The 14,241-nt window shown below is 40.5% G+C and overlaps 1 protein-coding gene across 1 annotated transcript in view; it reads right to left on the bottom strand.

The window, feature by feature from the left end:
• The window catches only part of TMCO1 (transmembrane and coiled-coil domains 1), a 64,188-nt gene extending 49,964 nt beyond the window's left edge, over positions 1-14,224 (bottom strand). The window contains exons 1-3 of the mRNA XM_040229985.1: positions 13,986-14,224; positions 13,500-13,577; positions 430-489 (exon numbers count right to left, since the gene is read on the bottom strand). Coding sequence (XP_040085919.1) covers positions 430-489; positions 13,500-13,577; positions 13,986-14,055 — 208 coding nt within the window. The 5' untranslated portion in view covers positions 14,056-14,224. The remainder of the gene's footprint in view (positions 1-429; positions 490-13,499; positions 13,578-13,985) is intronic.
• Between the last annotated feature and the right edge of the window lie 17 nt (positions 14,225-14,241).

Below are 14,241 nucleotides of genomic sequence, written 5' to 3'. Positions count from 1 at the left end.
CCCCTGGACAGAGGAGGCTGGCAGGCTGCAGTCCACAGGGTCGCACAGAGTTGGACATGACTGAAGTGACTCAGCACACATGCATGCAAGATAACGTATGCCAGTGCTCTTGTAGACTGTAAAACTATACAAACATGAGTTATCACTATTGAAAACTTTATTTTTTTTTTTTTTAAAGCCCACAAGCCCTAGAGCCCGTGCTTCACAACAAGAGAAACCAGCACAATGAGAGGCCCACACACTGCAATTAGAGAGGAGCCCCGGGCCCCTGATTGCTGCAACTAGAAAGAAGCCTGTGCAGCAACAAAGAACCAGCACAGCCAAACATTTTTTGAAAAAACAAAAAAAATTTCTTATATTTTCATTATCTAAGAACTTATTTTTCCAAGAAAACTTTAAAATATTGTATATACCAATAACTCATCTTACCAATTTTCTTTTTTTGTTGTCGACCAGCTGACTCCGTTATTGTTTCCTTCTTCTTTTCCACTGTAAACATAGTGACATCATAAAAAATTAATTATGCATTACACTCAAGAAACAAAGACTATATTTTATCACAGCTGAACCACTGAAAGAAACTTGCAAGAAAGTTACACATTGGCTTTGATGGTGGTCATGATTAAGTTAACTGGTGTGCTCCCACACCTGCTGACAGTAAAAGGCAGACACAATATTCTAAGAATGTAACAGCAACATTGTAAGCATCATTAATCAAATACCCAAAAAAGACTTCATAAAGACAAAGTCATAATCAAAACTGAGATGATTTTCAGGCCATTAGCTGAGACTGCCTCAGGCAGAATCTAAGCACAATTTAAAATTCTGCTTCCCTGGTGGCTTAGAGGTTAAAGCGTCTGCCTGCAATGCAGGAGACCCCGGTTTGATCCCTGGGTCAGGAAGATCCGCTGGAGAAGGAAATGGCAACCCACTCCAGTATTCTTGCCTGGAGAATCCCATGGAGGAAGGAGCCTGGTAGGCTACAGTCCACGGGGTCGCCAAGAGTCAGACATGACTGAGCTTCTTCACTTTCACTTTCAAGCACAATTTAAAATTCTGCTTCCTCAGGTGATTAATTGTAGTTCCAGTCTCAAATTCACTATAGAAAATGGGCATTCACTCATTCAGTTATTGTCTGCCAAAGTAACAGGCACCATTCTAGGTAGATAAAAAGATAAACATGATCCTTGCCATCTAAAAAGCAATCTAGTGAGGGCACATAATCAAATAACAGTTACAGTACAGAATGCACAGGGTAGGAAGATCAGGAGAGTCAAAACAGCTAAGATGAACATTTCCTGAGACTTTTCAATTAATATGACGATAGAGTAATAGTGAGTTTTGGAAGAAGAATAATGTACCATATTTATATTTTATGTTTATTTATCTTTAATCACCTATGGAGCTTTCCTAGTGGCTCAGATGGTAATGAATTTGCCTGCAATGCAGGAGACCCAGGTTCCATCCCTGGGTCAGGAAGATTCCCTGGAGAAGAACCACTTATGAATGGACTAGCAATATATACAGTAAAACCTTTATTTACATTATTTGCTTCTTATATTATCTTAGTATACTTCCTTTACTAGCACATGGTATAGTATATGTATTATTTCTAAAAGTTGCATTAAAGAGAATTTCAGGTAGGAATCTTTCCCTTACTATATTAAGTATGCTGCTTGAATTTTAAAAGCAAAATTGGTGTTATTCCTTTATCAGAGACGTAAAATTCAATTTAACTCCACAATTACAAATAAAACGGTAAAATTCTGACTAAAATAAAATCTGAGTACATGTGTGTAAATATACACATTGGGTGTCTAAGTGACAGGCACTATTCCAGGTAGATAAAAAGATAAAAGATGACATATATAGGGAGAGAAAGACAGAGATTTAGAATGAACTACTAGTATGAGATCATAAAAGGAAGAGTCATATTCTACAATATGTTACCGAAACAAAAAATATTTCTCCCCACCCCGGAAGGACTATAACACAACTACTTGGCATTTAACCATGGCTGCATAAAAACCGCAGAGAAGGCAATGGCGCCCCACTCCAGTACTTTTGCCTGGAACATCCCATGGACAGAGGAGCCTGGTAGGCTGCAGTCCATGGGGTCGCTAAGAGTCAGGCACGACTGAGCGACTTCACTTTCACTTTTCACTTTCATTCATTGTAGAAGGAAATGGCAACCCACTCCAGTGTTCATGCCTGGAGAATCGCAGCGACGGTGGAACCTGGTGGGCTACTGTCTATGGGTTCACACATAGTCGGACACGACTGAAGTGACTTAGCAGCAGCAGCATAAAAACCAGGGGAAAAAAAATCAGAAGGCTAGAAAATAGAAACATAAGATGATACTATGAACATTACTTGATCTTCTAGCACAATGGATTAAGACTAGATAAATCTTTTCCAGGGATAATATGTTTTTTTTTAACTTCTCGAAGTTACAAAGAAACTTTAAGAAATGGAGATATCAGAGTTGACCAAAAAAAAAAAAAGATGTCTACTGTGAAACATATTTTTGCCTATGATCTGGTATTACTGCATTCTGAATTCGAGTTGTCAAACAGTTTATAAATTACTCTAAAAGCTTTATCATGTTTTACTGTAAACCAAAGAAATACTTCATACTTTACAATAATTTGTACTTAATAAATGTTCTCAAATAATTTTATTACAAGAATCCAATTACATATAGTATTTTAATCTTTCTCATTTATTGAAGTGTTCTTTCATTAGTCTATATTATAAAAGTAAAATAATGAAAAAAGACTTACTGACATTTAGAGCACACTTATCTAGAGATCACCTGAATCAAACAACTTGGTACCTTTAAGAAAGTATCTTTCAACAAGGATGTCCACCACAGTAGCACAGGTTTCTAGATAACATCAGTATTCTCCAAACAATGCCTAAGATCAGATCTGCACAAGATGAGATTTGAATCTGTGATTCAAATCTATTTATATTTTATATTCCTCAAAAGCGCAACAAACTTTTTGAGATTTTAATTATTTTATTATTTTACATTTTGAGTCTGTGCTCAAAATGTAAAACCACTTCATTACAGAAAAAGAGCAGATGAAACAGCAAGGCCTCCCTTCAGTTTGGTTTAGTACTATTGATTTGTTTGTTTGAAATGTGTGAAAATACACTTAGTCATCTTAAATTCATTTTGAGCTATCAAAGTCCAAAGTGGATTAACTGATTCAAAACTGTCTCAACAGATAGAAAATTTCTACTTTTCAACTGTGGCTGCCTACTTATTTATACTCGTAAAGGATTTTTGTTTGGCTGAAGTTGTAAATAGGCTTCCCTGGTGGCTCAGCTGTAAAGAACTGGCCTGCCAATACAGGAGGCATGAATTACATCCCTGGGTCAGGAAGATCCCCTGGAGAAGAGATCAGCAACTCAACCAGTATTCTTGGCTGGGAAAATCCCATGGACAGAGGAACCTGGCAGGCCACAGTCAATGGGGCTGCAAAGAGTCGGACATGACTTAGAGACTAAATCACCACCACCAACAACAAAGCTGTGAATAGATTTGATTTTAAGTTTGAAATATCACATAGTCAGCATTTTAACAGTCCATAAGTTGGTGATCATCCAATGAGAGTTGTCACTGAAAAACATTTTTAAAATACCTCAGTAAAACACTCATTTAAAGAGTCAGTCATCCTGCAGTTTTAAAGATAAGTAAAGTTCTTATGATTGCCCTGCACCTCCCCATTTCCTTCATTTCAAAGAAAAACCACTTTAACCTCTTTCAGCTGACTGTTGTGGTATTTACGCCTATACCTTCTTTTTTTTTTTGGCAGAGCCATGCAGCAGGTCAGTTCCCCAACCAGGGGCTGAACCTGGGCCATAGCAGTGGGAACTCCCATAAAGTTGTGTGTGTGTGTGTTTGTGTGTGTGTTTTAACCTCTGTGTCTTGAAATATCATAAAACCCATTGTCATAGTTATAATTCTGGTTAAATGTGAGTTTAACATTTACAAAATTATGACTGTGAAAATACTGTTCACAGGTGATTTACACAGTAAACTATGATGATTCTTTCCTTCCTGCAAGTTTTCCCCAGATTTATGTCATTTAAAAATTTGTTCAGTTGTCTCCACAGTGCTAAGTCACTTCAGTCGTGTCCAACTCTGTGTGACCCCATAGACGGCAGCCCACAGGTTCTGCCGTCCCTGAGATTCTCCAGGCAAGAACACTGGAGTGGGTTGCCATTTCCTTCTACAATGAATGAAAGTGAAAAGTGAAAGTGAAGTCGCTAAGTCGTGCCTGACTCTTAGCGACCCCATGGACTGCAGCCTACCAGGCTCCTCTGTCCATGGGATTTTCCAGGCAGAGTACTAGAGTGGGTTGCCATTGCCTTCTCCTTGGTTGTCTCCATACTTATCACTAATTCAGCCCCAAATTCTTGGCTAGCTGTCTATATATTTCCCGTATAAAATCAGATCATTAGGAATTGTAAGTTTTTCTAAAGAAGTTTCTCCTAGCATCTTCTAACAAGCTCAGTTCAGTTCAGTCGCTCAGTCGTGTCCGACTCTTTGCGACCCCACGAATCGTAGCACGCCAGGCCTCCCTGTTCATCACCATCTCCTGAAGTTCACTCAGACTCACGTCCATCGAGTCCGTTGATATCATCCAGCCATCTCATCCTCGGTCGTCCCCTTCTCCTCCTGCCCCCAATCCCTCCCAGCATCAGAGTCTTTTCCAATGAGTCAACTCTTTGCACGAGGTGGCCAAAGTACTGGAGCTTCAGCTTCAGCATCATTCCTTCCAAAGAAATCCCAGGGCTGATCTCCTTCAGAATGGACTGGTTGGATCTCCTTGCAGTCCAAGGGACTCTCAAGAGTCTTCTCCAACACCACAGTTCAAAAGCATCAATTCTTCGGCGCTCAGCCTTCTTCACAGTCCAACTCTCACATCCATACATGACCACAGGAAAAACCATAGCCTTGACTAGACGGGCCTTAGTCGGCAAAGCAATGTCTCTGCTTTTGAATATGCTATCTAGGTTGGTCATAACTTTTCTTCCAAGGAGTAAGCATCTTTTAATTTCATGGCTGCAGTCACCATCTGCAGTGATTCTGGAGCCCAAAAAAATAAAGTCTGACACTGTTTCCACTGTTTCCCCATCTATTTCCCATGAAATGATGGGACCGGATGCCATGATCTTCGTTTTCTGATTGTTGAGCTTTAGGCCAACTTTTTCACTCTCCTCTTTCACTTTCATCAAGAGGCTTCTTAGCTCCTCTTCACTTTCTGCCATAAGGGTGGTGTCATCTGCATATCTGAGGTTATTGATATTTCTCCCAGCAATCTTGATTCCAGCTTGTGTTTCTTCCAGTCCAGCGTTTATCATGATGTACTCTGCATAGAAGTTAAATAAGCAGGGTGACAAAATACAGCCTTGACGTACTCCTTTTCCTATTTGGAACCAGTCTGTTGTTCCATGTCCAGTTCTAACTGTTGCTTCCTGACCTGCATACAGATTTCTCAAGAGGCAGGTCAGGTGGTCTGGTATTCCCATTTCTTTCAGAATTTTCCACAGTTTATTGTGATCCACACAGTCAAAGGCTTTGGCATAGTCAATAAAGCAGAAATAGATGTTTTTCTGGAACTCTCTTGCTTTTTCCATGATCCAGCGGATGTTGGCAATTTGATCTCTGGTTCCTTTGCGTTTTCTAAAACCAGCTTGAACTTAGGGAGTTCACAGTTCACATATTGCTGAAGCCTGGCTTGGAGAATTTTGAGCATTACTTTACTAGTGTGTGAGATGAGTGCAACTGTGCGGTAGTTTGAGCATTCTTTGGCATTGCCTTTCTTTGGGATTGGAATGAAAACTAACCTTTTCCAATCCTGTGGCCACTGCTGAGTCTTCCAAATTTGCTGGCATATTGAGTGCAGCACTTTCACAGCATCATCTTTCAGGATTTGAAACAGCTCAACTGGAATTCCATCACCTCCACTAGCTTTGTTCATAGTGATGCTTTCTAAGGCCCACTTGACTTCACATTCCAGGATGTCTGGCTCTAGATTAGTGATCACATCATCACGACTATCTGGGTCATGAATATCTTTTTTGTACAGTTCTTCTGTGTATTCTTGCTACCTCTTCTTAATATCTTCTGCTTCTTTCAGGTCCATACCATTTCTGTCCTTTATCGAGCCCATCTTTGCATGAAATGTTCCCTTGGTATCTCTAATTTTCTTGAAGAGATCTCCAGTCTTTCCCAATCTGTTGTTTTCCTCTATTTCTTTGCATTGATCTCTGAAGAAGGCTTTCTTATCTCTTCTTGCTATTCTTTGGAACTCTGCATTAAGATGCCTATATCTTTCCTTTTCTCCTTTGCTTTTTGCCTCTGTTCTTTTCACAGCTATTTGTAAGGCCTCCCCAGACAGCCATTTTGCTTTTTTGCATTTCTTTTCCATGGGGATGGTCTTGATCCCTGTCTCCTGTACAGTGTCACGAACCTCATTCCATAGTTCATCAGGCACTATATCTAACAGATCTAGGCCCTTAAATCTATTTCTCACTTTCACGTGTAATGATAAGGGCTTTGATTTAGGTCATACCTGAATGGTCTAGTGGTTTTCCCTACTTTCTTCAATTTAAATCTGAATTTGGCAATAAGGAGTTCATGATCTGAGCCACAGTCAGCTCCTGGTCTTGTTTTTGTTGACTGTATAGAGCTTCTCCATCTTTGGCTGCAAAGAATATAATCAATCTGATTTCAGTGTTGACCATCTGGTGATGTCCATGTGTAGTCTTCTCTTGTGTTGTTGGAAGAGAGTGTTTGCTATGACCAGTGCATTTTCTTGGCAAGACTCTATTAGTCTTTGCCCTGCTTCATTCTGCATTCCAAGGCCAAATTTGCCTGTTACTCCAGGTGTTTCTTGACTTCCCACTTTTGCATTCCAGTCCCCTATAATGAAAAGGACATCTTTTTTGGGTGTTAGTTCTAAAAGGTCTTGTAGGTCTTCATAGAACCGTTCAACTTCAGCTTCTTCAGCATTACTGGTTGGGGCATAGACTTGGATAACTGTGATACTGAATGGTTTGCCTTGGAGACAAACAGATCATTCTGTCATTTTTGAGATTGCATCCAAGTACTGCATTTCAGACTCTTTTGTTGACCATGATGGCTACTCCATTTCTTCTGAGGGATTCCTGCCCGCTGTAGGAGATATAATAGTCATCTGAGTTAAATTCACCCATTCCAGTCCATTTAGTTCGCTGATTCCTAGAATGTCGACATTCACCCTTGCCATCTCTTGTTTGACCACTTCCAATTTGCCTTGATTCATGGACCTGACACTCCAGGTTCCTATGCAATGTTGCTCTTTACAGCATCGGATCTTGCTTCTATCACCAGTCACATCCACAACTGGGTATTGTTTTTGCTTTGGCTCCATCCCTTCATTCTTTCTGGAGTTATTTCTCCACTGAGCTCCAGTAGCATATTGGGCACCTAATGACCTGGGGAGTACCTCTTTCAGTATCCTATCATATTGCCTTTTCATACTGTTCATGGGGTTCTCAAGGAAAGAATACTGAAGTGGCTTGCCATTCCCTTCTCCAGTGGACCATGTTCTGTCAGAGGTCTCCACCATGACCCGCCCATCTTGGGTTGCCCCGCAGGCATGGCTTGGTTTCACTGAGTTAGGCAAGGCTGTGGTCCTAGTGTGAGTAGATTGACTAGTTTTCTGTGAGTATGGTTTCAGTGTGTCTGCCCTCTGATGCTCTCTTGCAATACCTACCATCTTACTTGGGTTTCTCTTACCTTGGATGTGGGGGTATCTCTTCACAGCTGCTCCAGCAAAGCACAGCTGCTGCTCCTTACCTTGGATGAAGGGTATCTCCTTACCACCACCGTTCCTGACCTTCAACATGGGATAGCTCCTCTAGGCCCTCCTGCGCCTGCTAAGAAGCTCAGTATGGTGCAAAGTTGACATTCTTAAGCATGTCAGATCTAAATCTGCCTTCACCATTGTCCAGGGGATTCCCTTTACTGAATCCTGTGTTGGTGCTTCTATTTCCTGGAGTTCATATCTTCTTCTTTTCTTGGTTTGTTCATTTGTTTTGATGTAGTGTATTTTCCAGTAGTTTGCAGAGATAAAAAATTTTAAGACCTTGTATATCTGGTAATTTTCTCAAAGGATCCTTTATGTTCAGTTCAATCCAGTCACTCAGTTGTGTCCAACTCTTTGTGAACTCATAGACTGCAGCATGCCAGGCCGCCCTGTCCATCAACTCCCGGAGCTTGCTGAAACTCATGTCCATCAAGTTGCTGATGCCATCCAACCATCTCATCCCCTGTTGTCTCCTTCTCCACCTGCCTTCAATCTTTCCCAGCATCTGGGTCTTTTCCAGTGAGTCAGGCCTTTGAATCAGGTGGCCAAAGTATTGGAGTTTCAGCTTCAGCATCAGTCCTTCCAATGAATATTCAGGACTGATTTCCTTGAGGACTGACTGGTTTGATCTCCTTGCAGTCCAAGGGACTCTCGAGAGTCTTCTCCAACAATCACATTTCCAAAGCATCAGTTCTTCAATGCTCAGCTTTTTTTATGGTCCAACTCTCACATCCATACATGACTACTGGAATATGTTTTTATTTCTGCCATTTCCATGTGATTTTTTTCTTATAGTTTCCATCTCCTGAAATTCCCCATCTGTTCATGCATGTTGTCTACCTTTTCCAGCAGATCCTATAACATGCCAATCATAGTTATGTACAAGTTCTATACCTGGGCTCTACAAACTTTTCTTGCCTTGATCCATACCAAATTTTGAACACAGAATGTCAGAATGGCTTATGTTTGCAATTAAGACATTTGCTCAAAGAGGGAATTTATCTTATTTCTTCCTGTTACGAATATCTAGGTATCTACGCCCCTTCATTGTATACTGCACTCTTCATGGTAAACTCTATATAGAGCAAGCAATCATAAGTTTCAACTGATCATATAAATGAAAATAATACATGCTCACTGAGTTTTTGTATTTTTTTTTTTTAATTGAAGTATAGTTGATTTACAATGCTGTGTGAATTTCTGGTATACAGCAAAGTGATTCAGTTCTTTTTCAGATTCTTTTCCATTACAGTTTACTACAAGATATTGAACAGTTTCCTGTGCTATACACTAGGACTTTGTTGTTTATCTAGTTTATACATACTTCTAATCCCAAACTCTTCATTTACTCCTCCCCTACCCTTGCCCTTTGTTAACTATAAATTTGTTTTCTATGTCTGTGCATGCTCACTGAGTTTTTACAAAGTAGAGGACATAAGACCATAAAAAAATACCAAGAGATTTTCAAATCACTTTCAACCTACCTTATACTTATCTTCAAAGAAAGAACATTAGTCAACCACATTAAAAAATACAACTATGGAAGCTTTGCCTGGCAACTATACTACTTTGAATTTAGGTGTCAGGTGAAGGAGATGATGTTTATAATACAGATAACTACTATAAACAAGGTAATTAATTAATTGTGGACACTAAGGAAGCCCAAAATCTATAGAGTAAATTCGTATTCATATAAGTAAGGTATGAGAATATTGATCTAAACAAATTCAAAGTTAAATGTGTTGTATATTTCATAAGACTACTCCATGATACATATGACATGAAATTTGTCTATGGATGCTACTACATGCTGGCTAACTAGTTTATGATCAGAGCAGAACAATTTCTCACAAATATGTGGTGTTATGTTACAGAAATAGTTTATTCTTTAATATATTCAACACACTTATCAAGCATTGAGAGTGCTAATCCTTAGGTAGGTTGATAAGGAGTCTGGGGCCCTGGAGGAGGAAGAGGTCCAGGGTTCTCAAGGAGGAGAAAAGGACAAACATTTTTTTCTATATTGCTTTGTCTTAGTCAATATAACAATGAGGACATGTTTCTCCTTAACAAGAACCTTCTGACTAACCTTGTTATCTTTAAGATGTATCTTGTGGGAGTGGGTCTGGTAAGACCTTTCTATTGTTAGCTCTAATCTTGTTAATTTAAGATGTATGTTGCAGGAGTGGGTCTGGTAAAAGTATATAAGGCCTTGATAAGACTAGTAGTGAGTGGGGGCACTCTCCATCCCCCTTCTGATGTCTATGTCAGAAGCTTTCTCTGTCCTTTTTATACTTTAATAAAACTCCTACACAAAAGCTCTTGAGTGATCAAGCCTGGTGCCTGGTCCCAAAGCTAAATCGTCTTCAGAGATCACAAATCCAACATTGTTCACCATAAGCTATAAGTATCAAATCTATGTCAGGCACTGTGTGTACTAGAGATATAATGGCCTTTGCTCTCATAGAAATTATAGTTTAGTTGGGGAGAGGATATTATTCAAACAATAATAATCATACACAGATTAAATTATAATTATGACAAGTTTTCTAAGGAGAAGTAGCTGTATAAATTAGGGATCATGATAGGGGAGACTAAATAGGCTTTGAGATCTGAAGAATGAGTAGGAGTTCATTATACAAAATGAGAAAGGAAAATTATCCCAGAGGAAAAAGTAGTGCAAAAGCCCAACTGCATAGTAGGAAAAAAGCAAAATTGGTTCAGACAATGGCTAAAGAAAGAGTAGGGAAAAACATGATACAAATGTGGTCAGAGAGGAGACAGGGAGGCATATGACCATGCTGGACTTTGTAGGCCACACCTTTGTCCTCAAAGCAATGGGAAAAAAATTGAGTGTTTTAAGAAGGAAAAGTAACATAATCAGATTTGTGTTTTGAAAAATTGCTCCAGGTGTTTCTATATGGAGGAGATTTGAGCAGCAGCAGGTAGACCAATAAGGAGGCTGTCACAGTAGACTAAATTAAACTTGATGGAAGTTTAGACTGGGTGATGGTGGTGGAAATGAGATGTGGAAAGACTGAAAACAATTCAGGAGGACAATAAAGTATCAGGGTTTGACAATGGACTGCCCATACAGGGTGACAGAGAAAGTATCTGAATCAACAAATATTTATTAGACACTGAGCATGTGCTAACCACTGTTCTAGGTGTATAGGATAAATCATTACACAAAAACGATTTAAAAAAATAAATAAAAGCATCCTGCTCCAGTGAAGTGTCATTCTAGCAGATGACTCAAAACAAAACAGAGTGGGATAAAGGAGATGGGTAGCAGTGGTACAGGAGGTAAGCTGACTGCAGTTTTAAATAGGGTGGCCAAGTTAAGACTCACTGAGGTGAGCTCTAAACTAAGATTTAAAGAAGATATGAAGATATGGGCTTCCCTGGAACCTCAGCTGGTAAAGAATCTGCCTGCAATGCAGAAGACTCTAGTGCAATTCCTGGGTTAGGAAGATCCCCTGGAGAGGGGATAGACTACCCACTCCACTATTCTTGGGTTTTCCTGGTGGCTTAGCTGGTAAAGAATCCACCTGCAGTGTGGGAGACGTGGGTTCGATCCCTGGGTTGGGAGGATCCCCGGGTTGGGAGGATCCCCTGGAGGAGGGCACGGCAACCCACTCTAGTATTCTTGCCTGGAGAATCCCCATGGACAGAGGAGCCTGGCAGCCTACAGTCCATGGGGTTGCAAAGAGTTGGACATGACTCAGCGACTAAGTACACATAAGGGTTAGGTAAGATTTGATAGGGAAGAACATCCTAGGTAGAGGGCACAGCCATTAGAAAGGTCTTGACATAGGAGTGAGGCTGACGTGTAGTGAGGAACAGCAACAGGTCAGTGAGAGGGAAAGAAGCTCAGAGCTGTAACTTGGGACCTTTGTAAAAACTTTGTGGTTTTTTCCCTCTGAGTCAAATGGGACACCACCATAGAGTTATGAGTAGAGGAGGGACATGAACTGATATACTACAAAAAAGGATTATTCTGGTTGCTATCTTGGGAATAGACTACAGGGTAACAGGAACATTTGTTTGAGGCTATCATAATAATTCATGCAAAGGATGATGGCAGCTTAGACTCTGGTAGTTAGCAGTGGAAATGACGTAAAGTGATCAGGCTGTGGATCTATCTGAAGGCAGGCCAACAGTACTGGATGTGGCTGTAAGAGAAAAGTTACAGGTAACAACAGGAGGATTATGTCCTGAACAACTGGAGGGACAGTATTACCACTGACCAAGATTGTGAAAGTTACATACATAATAGGCTTAGAAGTGAGGAACAAGAGTTCAATTTGGACAGGTTGGGTTTAAGATGTTATTAGACATTCCAGTAGAATTAACAAGTTGATAATTGGATATCTGAATGTTGCATTAAGGATAAACAACTAAGGACATATATTTGGAGGTCCATGGCAAGTAGAGCACATAAATGAGTTTATTAAAAGAGTGAGTATACACACCGGTCAGAATGGCTGCTATCAAAAAGTCTACAAACGATAAATGCTGGAGAGGGTGCAGAGATAAGGGAACCCCCCTAACACTGTTGGTGGGAACACAAACTAGTACAGCCACTATGGAGAACAGTGTGGAGACTCCTTACAAAACTAGAAATAGAACCGACATCAGTTCAGTTCAGCCACTCAGTCATGTCTGACTCTCTGCGACCCCGTGAACCGTAGCATGCCAGGCCTCCCTGTCCATCACCAACTCCTGGAGTCCACCCAAACCCATGTCCGTTGTGTCAGTGATGGTTTGGATTTGGTTTCTAATTCTTTGTTTTTCTGAGACATTAACATGTCATTTAACCTTTCTGAGTCTCAATCTCCTTTTTTACAAAGGGAGAAAAATATTTATGCAGCAATATTTACACAAATGGTTGCTATGTGGATATTAGAAATAGCCTGTTGTAAGAAAGAAGACTTCACACTCCTATGAATACATACAGAAAAGTTATGGAATACAGAAAGTTAACATGTGAAAGTTAATCTTTATAAGACAGAAGACTGAAAACCAGACCAAGCCTATAAGGAACCATCCATATTATATCTCTAGCAGCTCCCTCAGGGGTATCTTGTGGAATTCCTGTTTTATTTCAAAAACAACTTGACTTGCTCTAAACGCTTTTTTCAAATATTCCTTCAACCATCAGACCCAACAGAAAACTGGGCTTATCCCTAAAAACACCATTTAACTTTGACACCAATCATAATGACACCAATCATAAACACATCTTACTAGTTAAAATTTCCACATTTTTTGCACATATGCTATCTTCTTTGCCTGGAATTCCTTCCCCATCTCATCCTCTGTCCAAATTCTAACTACTCAGGAAGGACTCCAAGGCTATCTGCATCACAAAGGCTTCAATGGCCCCTCACAACTGAACGGGATATCTTCTCTAGAACTGACACAACACATAACAAGTACAGCTCCCGTGAATTGCTCTGCTGTTTGTAGTACATATTTTGCACAAAAGTCTTATATTTCTAAATAGACTTCAAGTCGGATTCACTTACTCCCATAAAATTTTATAACGGTTGGTGCTCCTAAAATACATACTGTGAACATGCACTTCAGTAAACCTGACTTGTCTCTAAAGGATGCTGGCATACTTACATTTTTTACTCTGTTTTTCCACTTCTGCCTTCAGTCTCTTGTACTTGTCTGTCCTGTAAACCAGGACCCAAGTTATACCTGAAACATTAAAAGCAGAATGCTAATAGAGAAATGTTTGGAACCGTAACAAAACCCTTATTAGTGGTTACTGTTAGATAAGAATGGATTTTGACTTTTTGCCTTATATTCACTAGTGCTTAACAACTGATTTTCAACCAAAACCACCATGCCACGATTCGAAGCTGTCGCCACAAACACGCAAATGAAATTTACCCTGGACCGGAGAAATCTGGCAATGGATTCCACACTGGATTTCCTCCCACTCCTGAAGGTAAGATTCCTGGAGTACAGCAGACCCATGCCCACCGCCACCAAAGGAAGCACGGCTCGTGACCTCTCCCTTGGAGGCTCGAGGGACCCGGGGCCTAGGATCCTTCCCTTCCCTCGAGGTCTCATCTCACGTCAGAAAAACCCAGCTGCTCTCACCTTCGGCAAGTAGAGCCGTGCACACGGAGATAAAAACGATGAGCAGCGTGTCTGCGAACATCGTGCTCATCTCGCGACGGTTCACTCTCTGGACTCCCACCCTCCGGGGGGAAGCCCTTGACAGCCAGGGAAAGCGAAGCGAAAACGACTTTCCTAGATTTCAGGACCGCGGAGTAACACAGACTCTGACAGACAGGAAGCCTCACTTCCGCTTCCTGGGCGCAGCGCCGGAAGTGCCCATTCTGGCGTGCCCTGT

The sequence above is a fragment of the Oryx dammah genome, unplaced genomic scaffold (assembly GCF_014754425.2).
Source record: "Oryx dammah isolate SB20612 unplaced genomic scaffold, SCBI_Odam_1.1 HiC_scaffold_28, whole genome shotgun sequence".
Lineage (NCBI taxonomy): Eukaryota > Metazoa > Chordata > Mammalia > Artiodactyla > Bovidae > Oryx > Oryx dammah.
Note: the sequence above shows the minus strand (reverse complement) of the source record. Positions and strands in the feature narration are given on the sequence as shown.